A 21,347-nucleotide genomic window follows, 5' to 3' on the forward strand; every position below is an offset into this window, starting at 1 on the left:
ATCTGGCTTTTGCCTAAATGGTTGGGTGCGGTTTGGCTGGGTGGCAACTGAGCTGCCATCAGCCAGGAGGGAATGAGAATGCCTGCCATGTCGCTCGTTACAGTTTTGGGGATCGGGTTCTTGACTGGCGCTAGCTAAAGGTTATTCGAACAATGAACAGGCGTTACTGTTCCTTCATGATGATGTCGAGCCTCCCTTGCTTGGTGACGTTTGTTTGCTTGTCTTCGATCGTCATTACTAGGTGTTGAAATCTGTGGAATCTGTGATTTGTGATGTGTGGTTTGATATACTTCATGGACGATGATGATCCCAGCTTACGTGGTCCACACGAATTAGCGACGCTTAGAAAGAGATGTCTGCCTGCTTCTGTAGTGATTGTTGATGTTTGGCTCGATTGTTTTCAATTCCTCCCTGGTTGTCATGGCTAACCATTATCTTTTCCGCATGTCCTTGTCACGCAAAAAAGCTTGGTGGACCTCTAGTTCCTTGGATGGAGGAGTCTATAAATTCTAGTGCCCTGCTGTGATTCATGATGGATTGGTCGATCGTCTTCTCCAGGTCGTGGCATGTTGATAGAATAGACCCCCGGAAGGGATAGTTGCACCATGTTGCACTATCAACAACTTTTTTCTCTCGGATTATTTTCTTGGGTTGACGAAAACAAGATGTTTTCTGCGATCGCACTCCTACCATCCGCGGCGTGGCCTGATCAAGTCTGCAAATGGTCTGTGTTTGTTTACATATCGCCTCGTGACGGGGGCGAAGACCACAATGACCCGGACATCCTGATCTGTAGGTACCTCAGATTTCTCGAGGGTACGGCGAGGGGACAAGGAGAATGGGGAAACAAGATACAGCCTCTCCGTAGGGAGTTGAGCAAAAGTATAATTTAGCAATAGATTAACGACAGCGCGAGGGAAAGTAGGACTCCTCCTAGTAGCCGGTCCTTTCACGACTAAGTCCAACAAGTACCTTACCAAAGAATACCTTAGAATAGGAAAGAGGGGGGTCACTGGACGCTCCTACCCGGACCAGAGCAGCGTGCCCCTCAGCCAACCCGGGCATCTTTGAGGGCGAGAGAGTAGGTACTTATGTGCCTCCTTCTTCATTCCTATCACTCAAGTGATTCGGGTAAGTTGGTCGAGGGGTTCTTGGGGGAAGACCCGAGTGTGGATCTCAGTCCTCTTGGCTACTGATACGACACTTGAGCTTTTTGTTCGATTCTTCATAGAGGAGCTCTTCTTTTTTTCCCTTTCATATTTGCGGGCTTCCTAATCCTACCTGTCTCCTTCCCTCCTTCTGGCATATTCATTTGGGAGAACGCTGACCGCCAGCGGTCCCCGGTTACCTGACCTTTCACCTTCTCACCTCCCCCTGGGCAACCAAGAAGGTATATATTACTACTCAATGATCATCCTGTCACTTGAGTGATTCGGGTGAGGTGGTCGAGGGTTTCATGGGGGAAGACCCGAGTGTGGATCTCAGTCCCCTCGACCATTGATCTGACACTCAAGTTTTTGGTTCGATTCCTCGCGGAGGACTTTTTCTTTTGTATCTTTTGGGCTTCATTAATGGCCTCCCTGACATCACCTAAAGGCGTGGCACGGAGGATACGTCCCTCGGGTTTCCTCTTCTTCTAACTCTTCTTTCGCCAAACCGTTCGACAGAAGGCGCCCATCCACGACTTCTGGTCACCTGACCGTCCTTTGTCTGCCGTAGACAGCAGAGCTTACATATAGGACCTCCAATAATGTGCCTTCTACCACCACAGCAGCGCCTGTTGGGGTTGGGTCAAACGGTTTGCGAGGTGGTTGAGTAGTTGATGTAACAAATTAGTCAGGGAATCCCTCAGGCGTATCGAATATATGGAAGGTTGGTGCTTTAATTGGCTAGTTTGGGTGTTTTCTCCTCATGACTTGGGAACTTCCCATGGTAGCACGCGTGTAATGTTAAGGTTTTGTATCTATGGAAGGGAATAATCGCCCTCGCCATTTGGTTAAGCAGTGGCATATTAGCCTCATGACGGTAATACCTACTTAATGGACTCCCTTACAGAGTGTTTTGATCAAACTACCTTCGCGTGTCCAAAGGCCTTTGGTATCTGAGTGCTTCATGAATTAAATCACAGCAAGTGATGGCGCTCTTTATTGCGTTATGAAGGACACTGGTGTCGAAAGCGAGGCTGTGACGATAAACTCATGATTCTGATGCGGGTATGCTTTGGACAGAGGTATCAAGGCCCTCGTTGTACGCGTTCCTATGTATTACGAGAGATTCGAGGTTGAGAGACGGGAATGCAGGCTCTTGGTATTGATGGATATCCGTAAATGTCTTTCCACACCGATTGACTACGTTGGGTACCTTCAAAGATCCCTGGCAAGGATTACCACGTCTCAGAGATGCAAGCCACGAGGATTACGAAAACGATGTACAACTGCTCCGGCTTTACATTAGGTTAGGTCATGATCCACGGCGGGTCGTCGAGTTAGTTCTGCCCGGCGAGTGGAAGTAAGGGTAGCCGAAGACCGTCGATTCATCAGATCAGGTCGCAGATGAAGGGAGTCTGCAGGAATTGAAACGTGAAGATAGCGAGTATTCTTTTTTATCCGCCTTGTATGGTACATAGTATACAACGTCGATCCTCTTGAACGCCAAATTCCGTGTGTAATAGTATGGTTGTACATCTCATATGCCACAAGCTGTGCTCGATTCACCACTTCCAGACGGATCAGATAACCGTCATCGGCCGAATCCGCCTCTGCTGCTGCCATGGTCGGTTCAGCTGTCGTGAACGTAGCGCCATCGCCCTCGCGGTCTTTCCCGGAGTGTGCCATTCGGGGAAGACCTCCACCTTCATATGGTTGCCCTGGTCGCCCCCTCCATATTTGCAATAAGTTCGGTGTATAGCTCCGTCTCCGCCGCGCGACCTGCTTTATTTGCCCTTGGAGTGGGGAATCATCTTGTCGTACATACGGCCGAGGTGGTAGTTGACGGTGGACGAAGGCTCCTTGGGCTTCTTGGGCTGATCCATGCAGCCGCGCAGGGCGTTCTCGAGGGCGGCGCAGCCAGAGGTGTTGTACCCTGCTGAGGCCCAGCATGCTGTAGGAGAAGAAGTGTCAGTCCATGTAGCGCAAGGAGTATGATGATGAAGACGCTGCGATGCCGTCCAGGGGTTGTTCATCTGGTGGCTGGGATGAGGCAATTCCATCGAGACAGGAGAATATGCCAGAGAGGAAATTGACGAGCGAACACAGGGTAGGTAGAATTACCAAGAACTGAGGTCATGACCTGCATGCAAGGCTGCTCTACCTTGCCGTTGGGGTTACGAACACGGAGGACCTTGACAGGTGGCAGGCGCATCGGTTTTTGCGGCATGATGGGCAATGTGCGTGTATCTTCACCGGTCAATTATGTCGTCGGATCGTTTTGACAGCTGTTCAAGCTATACGCCTGTCGTTGAATCGTCGGATTCGGTTGTCGATTGGTGGATCTTTGCGTCCGTCGTCATACACCTCTACCAGGAAAGCTCCCCGATGCTTCGCAAATGGACGCCATCGCGAAAGCTTTGATGCGAGCCCCCGGAACTTTTTTTCACCAATCACGTGTCTTCAGCCTCGTCGATGCCTTGTAAGGTTGCTGATTGGTCAAAAACGCGCTGTGGCGTCTGAATGGTGGGGCAAGACACGGTAGCCAGACAGCCGTGCCTCCGTGCAAAGCGCGCCTGGGATGTCCCCAGAGCTGCGACTGCAAGCGGCACTTCAATTGTGTGAGGGTGAGGGCCTCGGGAGCTCCCGATTGGCTGCCTTGCCTCGAATGTAAACAAAGGGCGACCTCGAAAGCGTCCCTTTCTGCGTTGCCCGTTGCCAGCCCACCACACCGATTTTCACTTAATGGTCCCCTTCCTGCGCAATATCTGCCCTCCTACTCCCCCTTCCCGGTTCTCGATTTAGAAACCTGGAGGTACCTTGAACCTTTTTTCTTCTTTCCCCAATCCATCCTCCAATTTCCGCGCCCAGGAACCACAACCCAATCGCGACACAAGCCGATACCTCACCCAATTCAGGGTATCGTACTCTATCAATCCACGACACAGTCAACACTGCACTACAATCGTCATTCGGATTCTATTGAGCCGTTTCCTGGCTTTTCAATCCGGTGGTTGTTCTGCATCTCATCTTCCTCACCCCCTGCACAGTCGCGCTTTGTTTATCTTCTTTTTTCCGCCCCCAAATCGCATCGCGCCTCCGCGGCCACTTTTCCCACGATCACGTCCGAGAGCCTTCTCGCCGCGTCGCATTGAAGCCATAGCTCCCGCGCTAGATCCCTCCAACACACTTTAACCTCGTCATCCGGTCATCTGGTCAATGTCTCGCAGTCGCCGCCACTATACGGATACGCGATGAACTTTCCAAAGTTGACCTTTAACCCGCCCTCGGGCAACCTCACACCCTCCCCTACCGCGCGCTCCTCCCGCGACCGCACCGCCAGCCCTAAGAGGGCGCCGGCCGGTTTCTCGAATCTTGAGCCCACTCAGGACCGTACCGCTAATGTCGATATGGCCTTCTCTAACTTCGACTTCACCACGCCAACCAAGGGGAGCGGCGCACCCATTTCCGCGGCCACAACACAGCCCGCAAGATTCGCTCCGATGTCTTTCACTTCGCCAGTCAAGAAGTTCAGCACAGCTGAGACCCCGAGACTGAAGGCCGGCGCTTCAAGACTTTCATCGACAATGCCGCTAGATGCCCCGACCAAGACTCCATCCCCGAAGAAGGTGTCATTTGCCGACGCCAGTTTCCAATCCTTGACTGCGTCGACTCCCAAGCTCGCTCGCAATCTCTCTCCGAAGTCGAGTCCTTCGAAGCCTGCCGTCTCCGACTACTCAGTCATGTCAATTACCTCTCCGACAGCATCCCTCGTCTCCAACGATCGGTCCCCGCGCAGCGATTCCGACTCGAATCAACAGCAGGCCGAGTCCGCGGCAGAGGAGGAGGGACATGAGGACGACGATGAGGAGGAGTCTCAAACAAGCAGCAGGCCCGGCCAGTCGCCCCCAAGAGGTGTAGAGGAGGCTGGCGGGTTCGAGTCCCCTTCAAAGCTCGACATCACCATGGCCGATATCACCATGGTTTCTGACTTCGCCCCTTCGCCCAAGAAGTCTCAGCAGCCGTACACGTTCGCTACCATCGAACTTTCGGAAGCTGCAAAGGAGTTCTCGTATGCCTACCGCCTTCACATTTGTATACTCCCTCACTGACTGACTTGCTCTCTCTAGTACCCCCTTCGACCCCGAGAGCTACGCCGATTTCGATATCACGTCTGCGCTCACCCCAGTGCCCAGCTTCGCCCGGCAACGGGCCCGTATTCCCCTTACAAAGCACCGGAAGCCCAGGGGCATTGTGTTCGAGAAGGCCATCGCAAGACAAGTTGCCGAGTCCCTCGCCATGGAAGAGCTCGAGGCCGCCGCCAGCTTCCGGCACATTGCCATGAAGGGCGGTCTGGCGTATGCCCTCTGTCCTCGAAAGAGGCAGAGGGTGGCCGAGCCCACGGCAGAGGACGACTCGGAGCCGTACTGGCTGGAGGATGTGGACGAAAGCGGCGTGATTAACATGATCGAAGCTCGCCGCGTCCTGCGCAACGACCTGAAGGCGCTTCCTGCCGGCCTTTCTGTTCACGAACAGCGCCGTCAATACCACGAGGAGGTGGAGAAGTACGGCGAACCCATCGTGCCGACCTGTGGGAAGAGAAACTATGACGGTGAGAAGAAGCGAGCCTATAACAATGGCCTGCTGACTCACACCATCATGGCGCCTCTTCTTGCGTTCCCGATGCCAGAGCTGAGCTTCGACTGGGTGCTTGAGACTGCCATTCGCGAATCCAATAGGGTTCATGGTCGCGAGCAGCCCAAGCATCGCAACGTCAGGCAGCCCATTGCCATCTTTGGAGAGTCTGACTTCTCAGTCATTGAAGAAGAGGAGGAGCCTCAAAGCCCGACTGCTAAGCTCCCTCACTTCCCGTCGACGGCAACACACCACTCGAGCTCAAGCCGAAAGACCAGGCTCGCTAGAGGCGCTGCCAATCTGGAGGCTAAGCTCGCCACGCTCCAATCAGTCATGGAAGAAAGGTCGCCTTCACCTTTGTCATCCCCCGTTCGACCCGGCTTCACCTTTGCAATGCCCTCATTTGTATCGACTCTCGAGGTCACCGAGATGAACCATGAGGCAACTGAGGTTGAACACGAGGACGAGCCCGCTGCCGTCGAAGTCGCGAGTCCAATGGTCTTCTTCAAGAACCGCAACGAGACTTCGCCCTTCAAGAAGCGCAAGTCATTGCCTGCTGCACGTCGTCTTTCCTTTTCCGCCCCTCTCCGCCGAGCATCTCTTCCTGCTGCCGGCTTCGCCCAGCTTCCTGTGGTGCAGGATCTTCAAGATCCAGCATCCGGGTCGCTGGTGGGTGCTCCCGATTCGTCGGTTGAGCTCCACGCGGTGCAGAATCCCCTCGAGGTTGATTCAGCATCTGCGGCAGCTGCCCAAGCTACTCCAGAGAGAACCCCGCCACCATCTCCTTCGCCAGTCGTTGTCGATGCCAGAGAGAACCCGGACATCTTTGGCTCCTTCCAGGACCACTCTGGATCCCCGATCCAGGCGCTTGCATCTCTCGCTCGCGTGTTTGAGGAGGCCAAGAAGACGGATATGGATGGAAAGGTTGTTGTCAGCAGAGAGGGAGGCCGTCTGATTGTCCGATTTAAGGTTTCGGACGAACATGCTGCCCTCTTCGCCCAAGAGCAAGAACCCGTCGAAGAGCTTGTCGACGCTGTTGACCCTGCCACCGAGCCGGCCACTGCTACCGCGTTATCGCCTATTCGCCTGACCACTGAGGCAGAGGATGAGAAGAAGACAGCAGAGGAAGCCAAGATCGAAGCGGAGGAAGAGGAGGTGGCGCATGTGCCTTCGCAGGCGCCCGCCCCGGTTGAGGAAGACGACGATTCTATGGTCTTACTTAGGGGATTTTTGACCAGACACAACGCTAGGAAAGCTGCTATGGCTACTCTCCCCGTGCCCGTCGAGCCCGCCGAACCCGCGGTTCTTTCTCCCACTCCAGCGGTTGAACCAGTTGCTGCACACTCTTCGCCGGACCCTCTTACATCCGCTCCAATCCTTCTGGCGGCCACTCCAGAGCGCAATCAAAGCATCTGGGCCGATACACCGGCGTTCTCGATCACGTCGTCGGCAGATCGTTCTCGTCCTCCTAGAAGGGCTTCTCCAGCTGTGTCAACCGGACGCCAGCCTCTTGGATCGCTCGACGTTAACAGCCCGAGCCCCAAGAAAGCCAAGCGCAAAGCTGAGGAAGTTGACGAACGAGAGGCATCGCCAGAAAAGCCGCAGCCGCCGAAACGCCAGCGCAGAGCCAAGGCTGACGTTCCAGACGCGAAGAAGGCCGCAGGCAAGGCCAGCGACAATTCCGCCGATGAGGATGAAGTTGCGCCTGTCACGAATGTGCGCACCAGACGTCAGCTCGCCGTCGCGCGTGGAGAGGCTCCGGCAGTTACCAAGATCCCGGTTAGAAACAAGGGAATGAGTAACATTAGAGCTGGGGAGAAGGACCTTGCGGCTTTGACTCGCCAGAATACCCGCAACAATAAGGGAGATGCGATTTCTGCTGAGGAGATGCTCGAGGCGATCAAGACTGCGCCGCCCAAGATAGAGACTCGGGCGGCCGCTGCTGCTGCTAAGAAGAACAATAAGAGTGTTCAGTGGGCAGCTCAGCTGGCTAGAAGCCAGTCTGAAGACCCGTCTACGGCTCCAATTGATTCTGACGAGGCAAGCTCTAGCTCTGCTGAGCTCAGCCCCGATGAGGAGAAGCAGGTTGGAAAGGCGAGAAAGGTCAGGGCTTCTACAAGTAAGATCGCTACGACCAAGGCTTCAACCGCCAAAGCTTCGACCTCCAAGGCTGCGACTACGAAGACTGCGACGACCAAGACCGCGCCTGCCAAAGCGACCGCAGCCAAGGCAACCAAGGCAAGCCAGTCCAAGTTGGCTACTGCCCCCAAGACGGAGGGCGCGAAGGTGTCGAAGACTGCGAAGAAGCCCACTGCCGCGGCGAAGAAGGAGCTGGGCCTGAGTGCCAACGGTACTCCTGCCAAGCGTAGTGCTCGTACCACGAAGAAGTGAGCACTTGCCGAATGAGCATAATTGGCTTCGCCGCTTGAAGGAAAGAATCATGGATGGAGGAATTGCATGGAAGGGGAGGAACGAACGGCATTCGCATCGCATGGGGGACTTCAAAAAGTAAAGCATAGCTATGGGCGTTTGGGACTGTTTGATATTTTTTGTTGGTCTTTTCTTGACCTTTGTTTGCATCATGGCCGCCCGGCGAGGCGAGTGTTTCGATTCTTGTTCTACTCCTGTTCTATACCCCATTGCTTCGTTGCGGACAGAGGCGGATGGGACTTTTATTATTATTATGAATGATGATGATGAACTTGAAATAACTCTAGAATTACTCGTGCTGTGTATTTATGTGACGCGAATTGGGGTGTTTACTGACACGCCGCATGTGGTCGCAAACGTCGCCTTGACTCCGAATGTGGTGTCTGCTCTGCGATACCGTAGACCGGGAACTCGGATCAGGGCCCAAACGGGTCAAGACCCTTATTCACTGTGCAGGGGAAAAAGAGGGGTAGCAACGCCGAACATGCATGGCAATGCCGGTCCCAAGTTCCATTGGACTGGATTCTACGCATTTTGCTGGAAACGCTGGGTTATCTCGGTGGATGCCCTGCAATTCGATGTGAGCGGTGGGAAAACGGGATGCGGGCTAGCGAATCCCACGGGAGGACGTTTGACTCTTCTGCATCCGGGCGGTTTGTCGGGTCTGTAAGACTGGCTGCGGTCCATTTAGGCCTGCCATGCTTGTCTTTTGGTCCAAGTACGGATAAGGTTCCCTGCTGTAAGATGAACGAACCCCTCAGCAAGCCACACATTGGCAGACACGGAAGGGAAGGGGGACCTGGAAACGGGCAGATACAAAAACTGGAGCTCCCCTGCCTTACCTTTCAGACGGAGGAAGCCCAGTCTGATTGATCTTGCGCGTAGTCACGATTTATCTGCCTTGCTTAGAACAGTGATTCCGCGAAACACAGGAGACTACGAGCAGCGGCGCGATTCACTAGTGTTATTCTCAACGTTTTCACATACCTACACTCATTTCATACCCGTGAGACGAAAAAGGCGCACATCATGGCTGAAGCACCGGGCACACCGCCTCCCACAACCGCACCCGCAGCCGGTGTCGCATCCGCAGACCCGGCACCGACGACGAGTCCATCGCGAGTCGTTCCGGCAGTGGCTATTGAACCAGCTCAGCAGGATGACCCCGTTGAAGCCGATGAGGGATTTGCAGTGCGTCGCAGCCCAGTTTCCCTTCTTGTAGATTGACCGGTGGTTTACTAATACTTCCGGTGTAGAGCGATAACGACTCTTCGATTGATGATAGAATGTAATGGCTTTCTGAGATTCCCACCGCCCCATCTCATTCATTGCGCCTTTTTGTTCCTGACCCAGATGAACGAGATAGTTCGAGTTACACCGCGTCCCTATCATCCAGCGTCATCGACTACCCGGAAGAATATGGCCGTCGCTATCATGCATTCAGGCCGGGCTGTGAGTCTTCCTTTCCTGCAGCATTATGATGGGAATGGAGGGTGACAGCCCATGTTCAGTCTACTGACGCTTCAATGTAGCGTATTCGTTCCCGAACGACGAGGTCGAAATGGAGCGCCTCGACATGGCTCATGCCATGATGGTGAGGGCGATTGGAAGCAGGCTCTGGCTGGCCCCGCTGGCCAAGGAGAAGGTCCATCGTATCCTGGATATCGGCACGGGTACTGGAATCTGTACGTCCCATCGCGCAACTTAGTGATCGTCGAAGCCATGCGTTGCTAATCGCTTGCGGGCCGTAGGGGCCGTTGAGATTGGTGACATTTTTGAGAACGCCGAGGTGAGTTCGTGATAAGTGAGATTGGTGATGATTCGCTTTGCTAAGAGATGGGCAGGTTATTGGGAATGATCTGAGTGCTATCCAACCTGAATGGTGCGTCAAGTCTCGGCATGAATCCCTCTCTGATGATTCCAAAGCTCACTCTTCTTCTCTGGACTCTAGGGTACCCCCGAACGTCAAGTTTGAGATTGACGATGTCGAGAGCGAATGGGTCGGCGTTAAAAAGTACGACTTCATCATGTGCCGCTACATGGCCGCCTCCATCCAGGACTGGCCAAAGCTGATCGCCAACATTTACGAGTACGTTACCCTGTTCCCATTCCCTCTAACTTGTCCCATCTTCATTCTCATGACCCCCTCCACAGCAACCTTAACCCAGGAGGCTGGGCCGAGTTCCAAGACATGAGCACAGAATACTACTCCGACGACGGCAGCTACAAACCCGAACACGCAACCTACGAATGGAATCAGACCTTTGTCGAAACTCTCGACAAGATCGGGCGCGATCCCCGGCCCGGACCGAAACTCGAGGGCTGGGTGCGCGGGCACGGCGGGTTCGAGCACGTGGCGCACCACAAGTTCAAGACGCCCATCGGGCCGTGGGCGCGGCACCGGCATTTCAAAGACCAGGGGTTGCTGAACCTGGCGCAGATTCTTGAGGGGTTGGAAGGGTTCTCGTTGAAGCTGCTGTGCGGTGTTTTGGGGAGGAGTAAGGAGGAGGTGTTGGTGCAGCTTGCGGAGGTGAGGAGGGAGTTGAAGACGGGGGTTTTTCATGCTTTGTTGGATTTGTGAGTTGTCATCCTTTCCTTGTTTTCCCTTTCATTGTTCGCTGTGGACGGTGGCTCGAAGATTGATTGTGGCTAACAAGCTTTGTGCGCGTAGGCATGTGGTGTATGGGCAGAAACCTGCTCTACCGGCTGCTACAGCGGGGACTGAGTAAGTGTGGAAGTGTCGTCTGACATTGGGATGTGCAGCATCTCCATGTATGGCATTTAGGCCTGCAAAATAGATTCCGTTCTTCATGGCTCATAGTATAGCGATGTAGCATTTTGATGTAAAGGATTGAATCATACGCAGATGACGTTGTGTTTAAACTAACTGGCTCAAGCGTGTATTGATTATGCTGGAGCTGGTCTAAGTCTGACCTCTCGCCCGCTCATCTCATTTCATCTTTCAAGGATTTGACTCTCACTCGGGTTCCTCTCATTTGAGTTCCTGACAAGTGATCATCGGCTGGGTGAATGAATGAGCGAGTGAGCGCACAGTCTTCAGCCCTATGAGATGAACGGGTGGTCCCGAGTGCCAAGTTCGGACGACGCAATGGAAGCGAGTAAACGTGGAGACGGTCAAACCATCAAAATGGAACCTGGAAGCGACCAGAAAAAGCCCAGAAAAATACCCGCCATCAGCGTTCCGATCTGCCGAAACAAACGGGCAGAAAGCCAATCTGACGTGCAGTCGCACCTGCAGCCCAAGGAATCCCATTACGAATCGCCCGTCACACGGCGCGCACCTTCTTTCCCTTAGGCGCAATTCGATCCCGTCGGGAGGCCCCCTTATTTCCTTACCTCAGCCATTCTCTTTTTTTCTTTTTCTTTTTTTGCCCCCTACGGCCCAACTCACCTTGCCTTCCTGACCTTGGTCACTTGACCCCGCGACGACACGTCAAATCCCCCGCCAACCACGTGCAATTCTCTCTCATCCTTCCAACTCCCAACTGTCACTACCGAAAGAAAGAGAAGAAACACAACAGCCTGGAGTGAATAAAAATGTCGCTCTTTGGCAACTTTGACGTCGCCAAGCTGGCATCCCAGCTGGGCAACTTCAAGATCCCCGACGACCCAGAGATCATCAACCAAGGTGAGTGAGCGAATGAGATACTTTGCGACAATCCTCCAACCTCAATCTGCTCTCGGCCCCTCATAATTTCGCAAGACCCCCACCTTCCTTATCTCCAAAAGCATCACAACAACGATTCCTAACCACACATCACAGGCCACCAGGACTACGGCTACAGCAACTACGGTTCCCACAGCCAAGGCTACGATGGCAGACCACCCGCGGGATACGCCGGTGGTCCGCAGAATGGCGCCGAGGAGTACAAGCGCGAGCACCCCGCCGCCTTCGGCTCCAGTGACCCCACGCGCTCCGCCTACTCCGACCCCGTCTCCGAGGGAAGTGCCATGTCGTCCGTCGCCGCTGGCGTAGCTGCCAGCGCCGCCGCGGGTGCTTACGGTACCGCGCCGCAGTATCCCACTCCGCATCCCGGTAGGTATGGTGATTCCACATCATCTAGCCCATATCCTCAGCAGCAGCAACAACAGCAAAGCTTTGGACGGCCTCCTTCGCCGGGCTATGGAAGGCCCTCTTCTCCTGGTTACGGCAGGCCCCCTTCACCTGGCTACGGAAGACCGCCTTCGCCGCGACTGCCAGAGGGATGGGTCAAGCGGTTTGATGACAACAGCAGACGATGGTACTACGTTAATCAAGCAACTGGCTCTTCTCAGTGGGAGGCTCCTCCGCCACCGTCGGCCATGTCTCCCCCGCCAATGTCGCCGCCAGGCCATGGAGGGTATGGGGAATCATCTCGATATGGCGGACACTCGCCACAGCCGGGATACTCGCCTCAACCTGGCTATGGAGGACATTCACCACAGCCCGGATACGGAGGCCCACCGCCTCAGCCGGGATATGGCGGACCCTCTCCACAACCTGGGTACGGAGGTCATTCTCCACAGCCCGGATACGGAGCCTATGCGGGCGGTGCCGCTGCGGCAGCTGCGGGAGCCGGGGCTGGGTACTATGCAGGACAGCAATACGGACAGAGCCAGCCCCATGGGGGGTACGAGCAGCCTCAACAGTACGGCCAACAGCCACCACAGCAGTACGGCCAGCCCTACGGACAGCAGCCTCAACAGCAGTATGGACAGCAGTATGAACAGGGATACGGCAGCGAAGAGAAGAAGAAAAAGAAGAAGAGCGGGAACAGCAACATGTTCCTCGGCGTGGCGGGTGGTCTCGCGGTGGGTGCGCTAGGAGGCGCGCTTATCGCCAATGTTTTAGGTAACGATCAATCACCTCTCCCAGGCCACGGTCTGGACGATTATTGACCGCGAAAACTGACAATTTCCGCAGATTCCGATTCAGACTCTGATCATCACGAGCACCACTACGAGCGTCGTTCTTCGTCTGGGTCCTCGGACCATTATCGCGGTCGGGATGATAGCGATCGGGGGTCTGATAGGGGGGATTATGAGGAGGGCGGCGACTACTATGATGATTAGGTTGATCAAGTAGCGCCGTCTGGGGCTCAACCGTTCCTGGAGGAAGGGGATGAGCAAGAGGTCCAGGAGCAGACTTACAGGGGTCCAGAGGAGTATCGGGACGATGGCGACGTTGATCATCTCGTGCACACCACCGGGTATGGCGAGGTTGTTTATGATGATATGCAGGGCGCTGAAGATGCCGGCATCGACGTCGACTGTGGTATCATGCACACCACCGGATATGCTGAAGTCATTTACGATGATGAGCCGGGTGCCTACGGGGACAGTATGGTGCACACCACCGGATATGGCGAGGTTATTTATGATGATGAGCCGGGTGCTGACGAGGTTCGCAACATCGATAACTATGCTGGTGACACCTTTGATGACGGCTATGCCGATGACGGGTATGATGATGGAGGCGACGACCATAGCGGCGATGACTGTGGCGGCGATGACTATGGCGATGACTACGTTGATGAGTATGGCCACGACTATTATGACAATTAGGTTGGCCGAGAATGTATCTTGACTGAGAGTTGCCTTTCATCTGGAACAATCCTGAAGCGTTTGCTACAGAGCATACATCTTACATTCTAGGCTTCGACAAATGGCATGAGATGAGGTTCTTCCATCCCACTATGCATATACATCTCGACCCTGAACAGTGCTAAACTCTATATGGCAATGGGTTTGATCGGGTGATATCATCCGGTCTTCTGATTGTGAAAGCCAAGAGATAGCAGAGAGCGACTGACAGCTTGGCAATCTCTTTTCTAGAATTGAAGCAAACCCGGCGGAGTCAGTCTGTCCTGGGCCCTGGCGCACTCATTTCGTTGCCGTCCTGACTGGGATGTGAATGGCGCACGCTCTCCAAGACGGCCTGCCCTGCCGCGTCTCGCAAGCATCACGGACCATAGAGCAGCCCTTTACTCAGTAGCGTCGCGAGGCGAAGGAAGTGAGAAAGAGTATCGGCAATCAGTCCCCGACGGAAATATAAGTCCACTGAGGGATGAATTTGAGTATTTGTACTCTGGAAGGCTCCATAGGCCGGGACAATGCTCGCAGAGTACTACTCTCGGCGCCGTTGAACGCAAACCGCCGGCAGTTGTAACCTATGGGGGTGAGCCCTGAAGCCGTGCGTCCCGCGGGATCAGACGGCACAGGGCAGTATTGACTATGCTTATTGTGTGTTGGACACTCGCCCCGTCTGATCATTGTTGCTGGGATGAACTTATCAATTAGAGTTTGAATAAGATAGAACCGTGAACGTGCCCCCCCAAGCCTCGTTGCGCGCGACTCAGTATAGAGTTTCCCGTTGTAGCTGGTTTCGGGTACGCGGCTTGTCCGTTGTCAAAGATCGTCACAGCGGAGTACTCTGTGATCATTCTTGATACTTATAGCTGGCCTGTCATCTTTCTGTGCACGCCTTGTTGTTGGAGTATGTCTCAACTGCTGTCAGTCTCTACCTTGCACCCTATATTCTGTCGCAAATACCCTTCCCGCGATTCTTGTACATAATTATCCAAACGCAAACATGAAGTTCCAAGCCGTTCTTTTCGTCAGCTTCCTTCCCTCAGTACTGGGATGGCGGGTATGTTGAAACCTCGAAGGAGTCTGATGACGCACTGTAGCTGACGGATGGGTATAGAACTGCAGACTTCCTAAAGGAGGTGACCTCGGTACATGCCTTTGGGATGGCGACCTGAAGACGGAATTGACTTGTGGCCAGGTAAAGCTCTCTCTTCTACTTTTGGGCATGATTCTCACCATCTTTGTCTGGTTTGAACGGGTCAAGTTGCTAATTTGTTTGTGTAATAGGGACACCCGTGCAAGACACTTGGCAACGGATGTATTCCTATCGGTTCGGGAATTGCGAACTGCTCGTAGACAAACAGAATGTGTGCACTTTTAGATACGGAACTACCTTAGGTCCAAGAGGTGTTGCTGGATGCTGCATGTGGTCTTAGATTATTACGGTGATATTTTGGAAAAGATTCCCTCCTAAGTTCTTACTTGGATTCGGCTGCAACATTGACATCATTGATACTCAATCAATAATCCAAGTATGTAGCGACGACAACAACAAAATGCCTATTGCCAGAGAATTCGAACACATTTCTAACTCCTACGGTATCAGTACACTTCCAAGATCAACCCAGTCATCCCCGCTCAGCATGACTTCTCTCACCAAACCACCTCAATAGATGGAATCAAGTACGATTGGTAAACGTTGAATTACCAAATTCCGAGTGAGGGTACTCGCAGGAATTCGAGCAATAGGTTCTGGGTAGAATCCGAACGTTGGCAGTCATTAGAGCTTTCTTCCTCTCATGTTTTCGAAAATGATAGCAGAATCTAGAGGATTCTGCGCTTCAAGACGCTGAAGTAGAGAAGTAACTAGCAAAACAACGCCAGCCTCAAGAAATGTCGAAACGGTGCTTCCTTCTGAGCCAATCAGCCCGATGATACCCTAAGAGTGCATTGGCTATAAGTAGCCAAGGCCGCAAGCGTTTATCATGCGCACAAATAGCAATGGCTCATATAAACCACATGAGGTCTCCCAGATACGGTATTTACTGCAGGGAGCTGACCATACTTATGCAACGCGGCAGCTGTCACCAATGACAGGTTAGAATGCTGCGACATCACGCTTAGAGGAGGGTGTGCTCGGAATGACGATAGCAATAAAAAAATGCGCTGAACCTTTTGTTGGAGCTCTTGTTGAGAAGTTTTGGATGGAAACACAGCAGGATCTTTGTAACATGGCCTTTTTTTTCTCACATCAACGATGTATGACATGGGAACAGACATTTCACACGTTCCTCTTTCACTTTCGCGAGAACTCGTAGGCACTTGATCATTGATGTATATGAACGTATCGCCTTGTACCGTCAATGCACACTTATGTATTACTAGAATCCTCTATATGTGGCCATTGGCCGTCATTCCGTCGCAGGAAGTGGGATTGGGACTGACAGATGCCCCAACCACCTTATGCGATATATCATGCCAAGGCAACATCGCCTTTCCATTGTTGCCAAAAACACTTTCCAAGCAGAATTCGTGTTCGTATTGACAGGTTCTGCAAGTATTTTACCGCAATTCGCCAATCAAGTGGCGGCTAATGAATATACCTACGTGTACAGCCAGCTTTGTCCACCTCCATCTTCAGAGCCTGCCGCACGGCACAGCTTGTGAATGACAGCCTGCATAACTATTGAGAGCTTCGCCCACTCGTGACGTCACAATTGCCAGGCATACTCTCGAAGTGGAATAACAATCTCGTCTTGTGAATTTGTGTCGTGAGGCGTATGAAATTGCAGCATGAATGCTGGCCGGAACCTGCTGCTTAGCTATAAAGGGCCCAGAGAACAGCTGGTTTGCCCGAGTGCAGACTGATTGTATACATACATGTACACTCGAAATTCTCCTAAAAACGCTACCTTCCCATGGATTATCTCGTCATAGGGCATCTAAACACAATTTTCCCACTACGGCGGACATTTTTAGTCGCACGGCAACATGGTTAATTGCGAAAATGATGCCGAGGACATGACCGACCCTGATATCATGGGGTTTGGGGTAAGCCTTTATCTTTCGAGGGGTTTGTCTCAGTACTAACGCAAAAAAGGTCCTGCTGTCCTTCGTTTTCCCAGTCCTAGTATCCCATGTCATCATGACCATGGCCTACGTCACTCGCAGGGCGAACCCTGAGGATTTTACCCAGATGGACTCCATGATACACAAGAGACTAGGGGCATACGAATCGAGAATTTCTCGCCTGCGTGGTGTGAGATATGAGCATCTTCTCTTGACCATCAGCGACCAGCTCTCAGTCACTAGCTTCGCGCTTCTTGTCGCATTATACTCACAAATACTCACGATTTCGTCCTTTTCGTTTTCTGTGGGCGTATCACTTGCCTTCCTCTCCTTCGGTGTTCATACAAACTGCCTAAATGGCCTGACACCATACTTAAGACTACATGAAAGGCAGGCAAAGTTACGCATAACTTTCTTGACATTACTAGTGGTCTGTCTTCTGGTTAGCAGTATCCTTGATAACTTATTCACTTCCCTGGTTCTGAATTGGGAGAAAGTTGCCGCATGCGCAACAAGAGGTTCAGGAACTACTTGGCTGTCAATTCTCGCCGCAGTTGCATTTATCTGGGTTTTCGGCATGAGCTATTACGATGCCGTTGCCCGGCTTTACTCATTTCTTCCTCTGCAAGACAACACTTTGCGCCTTCTGTGCTTCACCGAGGAGTCTAGAGAAAGTTTCAGGATTCTTTATCAGCGAAAGACGCTAAAGGAAACCGAAGAACACAGTGCAATGCTCGAGAAACTGTCTAGCGAGGACACGAACTTTTTTCATACTCTAAGACTGGCGATCCCGGTCTTGGTCGACGACATGGTAGATTCTATATTTTGGAGCCTCTTCCAAGACATGTCATATACGGTGTATCTACTCTACAGCCTAGTCTCTATGATTGCTTCGGCGGGGGAAGAAGAAGTCGAATCGTTATTAGAACCTAAGTTTGGTCAAATTTTGCCTCTAATCCTCCTCATAGTCTTTATCATCAACGTATTTGACGCCAAAGGTAGCCTACATTTCTTTTTCTCAAGTGAATCTAATAACAACAAATTGACTGACATATTTGTAGAAGAAAGAGAAGACACCAGGGTAGCATCAACAAATGAGATACAGAAGAACTCAGAGAATTCCGGGGAGAGTCATGTGGCACTGAACGTCCATAACTCCTCGACAACAGGACAATCTAACCTTGCCGGTGGGCAAGACTCCGGGCTCTCGACACCTGGCAGATCAAGGACCTCTGAGATGGAGTCAGGAGCCACTGTGAGTCTATTTCTTCTTTCCTACATCTTTCGCTTGCTTTTGATGTGGGAGTTTTGTTTGATAACGACAGAACATCTATGTTGACCTGACAATAATCCATGTTGTAGCCCAACGACTTTGACTTGCGGGCTGAATACGAGCAAGATCTCAAAGCAGCACTGAGGATGAGAAATCTCAGACTGCAGTTGGCGCAAGTAACAGCAGAAAAGGTGCCATGGTGTGCGTGGGTGGTTCTATGGACCGCGATCGCGATGCAAGCCGGCTTTGTGGCGCTCTTGGTGTTTCGTGGTGCGTGGGTGGCATTATTGATGTCCGCCTATGCCGTTATTACGTTTTTCAGTTCCGTTTTGCGGGGACTCTGGGAGATACGCAGAATCAGGGTCAGCACCAAAGCGATGTAGAGTCTAAGAGAGGGCAGACTGAATGGGCACGAGAGACGGGTGGATGAAGTATCGTGAAGTCATTGCATCGCGACCGACATGGAACTTTCATCAGATGAAATGGCTTGAACAGCGAGTCACTAAGAGTGAAAAGCCTTCATGGATCCTAACGTCTTGATAAATGAGGTCTTGGGCTCGCATCGTGTCAGTGAATTTGTAATTTCCGATGCTTGCGTAACTCAAACTACGGTCGGGCTATATCTGGGCCCTATCATATACGGCTTTGTGTAAAATTGGATCCTTCTTGAGCACAGAAAACAGCCGTTGAGTCAATAGTTTTAAGGTAGCGATGGTGCTTTTGTGTTCTAGAAGCAAGGCGGTGAAATGTATCCCATGAGGCGTGGAATGTTCATATTTTGTCTGTTTTGTTTGTCAATCATGTTCGTCATTCTTTTCAAGCTTTAATTGCATGTAGCAATGAATGCAGAAGTTGGCGATTTCAAATGATATTGATTTGTGTTCACTGCTCGTCCGCAGAAGCTCAAGAGACCGAGTAATTTGGCTCTAAGTTGACGTCGTGGGCAACTATTGAAGCTTTGCTAGTCTCCTGTTGTCGTAAATGATGACAGAATCGAGAAGTGTCTGCGCCCCCAAAGCACTAGATAACACCAACCTTTAGTACATGACTCCTTGCCTTTCGAATACGATCATGACTTACCAATCCTCCGGACTGCAATACTCTTCTGGGTGATGACTGATACCGTCTTTGCAGGGTACAAATATCATCGTTGTTGGACAATGCTTGCTCGTATTCACACTATCGTGTGTCGCGCCACTCGTCATACGAAGCCAGCCATCGTGTCCCACGATACCGTTCGCTGCTGTTTCGACAGCCCACACACAGTCCTCATCAAAAGTGGTGGCGGGGGAATCCACATCGATGCTCCAGCTCAGCTCCACGCCGTTTTCGCGGCAGATCTCCTGGAAAGAGGCGAGACATTGATCCTGGACCTCAGAGATGGTCTTATTATCTGGATGGCGAATATCAAGTGTGAACGTTGCTTGCGAAGCAACTGCATTGGTCGACGATCCCGGAGGAACTTTGATGATTCCTGTGGTCACGAAAGCCCCAGATGTCTGGGCCAGTTCATTCGAGGCCGCAATCATCTTCGCCGCAGCTAATAGCGGATCTTTCCTCGCTGAATAAGGCGTCGTACCCGAGTGAGCACTCCGGCCGGCTACGGCAAAAGTGAGCCATCTGCAGGCTTGTACGCCTCGAACAACTCCGATCTTTCTCCCTCTGGATTCCAACAAAGGACCTTGTTCGATATGTAGTTCAAAGTGCGCCCCTACCGGGCAACCTTGAGTTGCCGAACACGAAGTGTTCCCTAAGTATCCGTGTCTCTCGAGTTCTGACTTCATTGTGATGGAGGGATCTGAAACATCTCTCAGATCCCAAGCCTTTTGTATTGGTATTTCTCCTGCCCAGACTTTGGAGGAGACTGTTGTGCCAGGAAACCTGGCGCCCTCTTCACTATGGGGCTAAGTCAGCGAATCTAAATCCATGAGGGGCTCGACGGGCGGAAGCTGGATTTGCGTACTTTGTCCAATTGATGACTCCAATATCGAATTTAGAGTGATAGCCATTCTCTTTCATCGTTCTAAGTGCTTCGATACCAGCAACGACCCCTAGGATGCCATCGTACCTACCGCCTTGGGGCTGAGTATCCAAATGGCTGCCCATCGCAGTCATGGGCAGTTTTGAGCCCAGTGATCCTCTTTGCCTAGCAAAGATGTTGCCCATCTGATCAACTTTAACATCGCAACCCAATCTCTGCGTCTCTTCTATGAACCATCGTCTCGCGGTGGCATCTTCATCTGAGAGAGTCAGCCGGGCCATGCCAGTTTCATTTGGGCCTCTGGTGAGTTGTCAGCGATTTAAGAGGCTCCTTCGGAAGGATGACTAGGCTTACCTGCCATATCGATAAGCCGCTCCCCATTGGCAAGTATGGTGAATTGTTTCTTGGAGACGATCGGCGTTGATCTTAAGACCTGACAAGCCTCGGGAAAAGGTCGACGACCGGCGCACGAAGTAGAATGCCTGAGGCGCTGATGGCCTTCTTGGGAACATCCTGTCGCGATGATTTGATATGCGACTTCACCATATGTTCAATTCTGTAGACAAAGCATGCCGTTTTGTGGTTTGGACGACGATCATTGGGCTACCACTCGGGTAAAAGCCGTTATCTCGGAAGCAGTGCCGACAATCTGAGTGAGGGGTAGGTATCATGCCCCCCGGCAGTGGATTTCGGTGACAGCTTCATCGATTGACACGATAGGTAGCAGACATTGGGCAATAACAGAATAAATGGGTAGAGTTACCGAGTTCATTCTCTCAATCCATTTTCGAAAAGTTTATTCAGTCTTGCCGACGTAATAGTCTTTGATGGCACAGGAAACATGCGAGTTTCTCTCTTTTGTTGACCATTAGTAACTTCAAGTCTAGCCAACCTGTCAAGCAGCATCGTGACAAAGGATACGTCCTTTATGCAGAAATAGTGATTGAAAGATTCTATAAAATATTGTTCTAAATTTGCGTAGTTGCATTGGCGTAGATGTTGAGCTTGCGTGTGTGCATACAGTTAATCAAGCATCTGCGGCGTATTTGCGTTTAGCCTTGCATATCGATGAGGCTTCTTTATTGGACGGTCTCTTTCGGTTCCTTCTGGCTGGAATGTCACGAAGAAGGCTACTATTTGTTACATACTTCAACTTGGCTTTATACCCATCCTTGATGGGCATTTCCAGTCCTCTCAACGCAACATCAACCTGCTTCTGGCTTTG

General features: G+C 52.0%; 9 protein-coding genes across 9 annotated transcripts; 6 read left to right on the plus strand and 3 right to left on the minus strand.

The window, feature by feature from the left end:
- Window positions 1–2,932: 2,932 nt before the first annotated feature.
- On the minus strand, window positions 2,933–3,375 carry CTAM01_10200 (CHCH domain-containing protein; the record flags this gene model as incomplete). Its single annotated transcript, XM_060526216.1, has 2 exons — window positions 2,933–3,099; window positions 3,270–3,375. The coding sequence occupies 2 exons, from the start codon at window positions 3,373–3,375 to the stop codon at window positions 2,933–2,935; spliced, it is 273 nt and encodes a 90-aa protein (XP_060379161.1).
- A 1,024-nt stretch (window positions 3,376–4,399) lies between these two features.
- CTAM01_10201 (uncharacterized protein) lies at window positions 4,400–8,171 on the plus strand (the record flags this gene model as incomplete). Its single annotated transcript, XM_060526217.1, has 2 exons — window positions 4,400–5,217; window positions 5,276–8,171. 2 exons carry the CDS (start codon window positions 4,400–4,402, stop codon window positions 8,169–8,171), a joined length of 3,714 nt encoding a protein of 1,237 aa, XP_060379162.1.
- Window positions 8,172–8,735: 564 nt separating this feature from the next.
- On the minus strand, window positions 8,736–8,897 carry CTAM01_10202 (uncharacterized protein; the record flags this gene model as incomplete). Its single annotated transcript, XM_060526218.1, has 1 exon — window positions 8,736–8,897. One exon carries the CDS (start codon window positions 8,895–8,897, stop codon window positions 8,736–8,738), a length of 162 nt encoding a protein of 53 aa, XP_060379163.1.
- Window positions 8,898–9,239: 342 nt separating this feature from the next.
- CTAM01_10203 (methyltransferase) lies at window positions 9,240–10,939 on the plus strand (the record flags this gene model as incomplete). The annotated part of the gene is made up of 8 exons (XM_060526219.1): window positions 9,240–9,401; window positions 9,467–9,498; window positions 9,577–9,662; window positions 9,743–9,895; window positions 9,962–9,999; window positions 10,055–10,299; window positions 10,365–10,787; window positions 10,882–10,939. 8 exons carry the CDS (start codon window positions 9,240–9,242, stop codon window positions 10,937–10,939), a joined length of 1,197 nt encoding a protein of 398 aa, XP_060379164.1.
- A 341-nt stretch (window positions 10,940–11,280) lies between these two features.
- CTAM01_10204 (uncharacterized protein) lies at window positions 11,281–11,526 on the plus strand (the record flags this gene model as incomplete). The annotated part of the gene is made up of 1 exon (XM_060526220.1): window positions 11,281–11,526. The coding sequence occupies one exon, from the start codon at window positions 11,281–11,283 to the stop codon at window positions 11,524–11,526; it is 246 nt and encodes an 81-aa protein (XP_060379165.1).
- Window positions 11,527–11,768: 242 nt separating this feature from the next.
- Window positions 11,769–13,775, plus strand: CTAM01_10205 (WW domain-containing protein; the record flags this gene model as incomplete). The annotated part of the gene is made up of 4 exons (XM_060526221.1): window positions 11,769–11,859; window positions 11,995–13,022; window positions 13,135–13,212; window positions 13,284–13,775. The coding sequence occupies 4 exons, from the start codon at window positions 11,769–11,771 to the stop codon at window positions 13,773–13,775; spliced, it is 1,689 nt and encodes a 562-aa protein (XP_060379166.1).
- A 1,027-nt stretch (window positions 13,776–14,802) lies between these two features.
- On the plus strand, window positions 14,803–15,155 carry CTAM01_10206 (uncharacterized protein; the record flags this gene model as incomplete). Its single annotated transcript, XM_060526222.1, has 3 exons — window positions 14,803–14,859; window positions 14,917–14,997; window positions 15,087–15,155. The coding sequence occupies 3 exons, from the start codon at window positions 14,803–14,805 to the stop codon at window positions 15,153–15,155; spliced, it is 207 nt and encodes a 68-aa protein (XP_060379167.1).
- Window positions 15,156–16,790: 1,635 nt separating this feature from the next.
- Window positions 16,791–18,207, plus strand: CTAM01_10207 (uncharacterized protein; the record flags this gene model as incomplete). Its single annotated transcript, XM_060526223.1, has 3 exons — window positions 16,791–16,850; window positions 16,900–17,866; window positions 17,933–18,207. The coding sequence occupies 3 exons, from the start codon at window positions 16,791–16,793 to the stop codon at window positions 18,205–18,207; spliced, it is 1,302 nt and encodes a 433-aa protein (XP_060379168.1).
- A 1,010-nt stretch (window positions 18,208–19,217) lies between these two features.
- On the minus strand, window positions 19,218–20,634 carry CTAM01_10208 (hydantoinase/carbamoylase family amidase; the record flags this gene model as incomplete). Its single annotated transcript, XM_060526224.1, has 3 exons — window positions 19,218–20,037; window positions 20,105–20,422; window positions 20,477–20,634. 3 exons carry the CDS (start codon window positions 20,632–20,634, stop codon window positions 19,218–19,220), a joined length of 1,296 nt encoding a protein of 431 aa, XP_060379169.1.
- Between the last annotated feature and the right edge of the window lie 713 nt (window positions 20,635–21,347).

The sequence above is a fragment of the Colletotrichum tamarilloi genome (genome assembly GCF_030869305.1).
Source record: "Colletotrichum tamarilloi strain Tom-12 chromosome Unknown Scaffold_45.1, whole genome shotgun sequence".
NCBI classification, from domain to species: domain Eukaryota; kingdom Fungi; phylum Ascomycota; class Sordariomycetes; order Glomerellales; family Glomerellaceae; genus Colletotrichum; species Colletotrichum tamarilloi.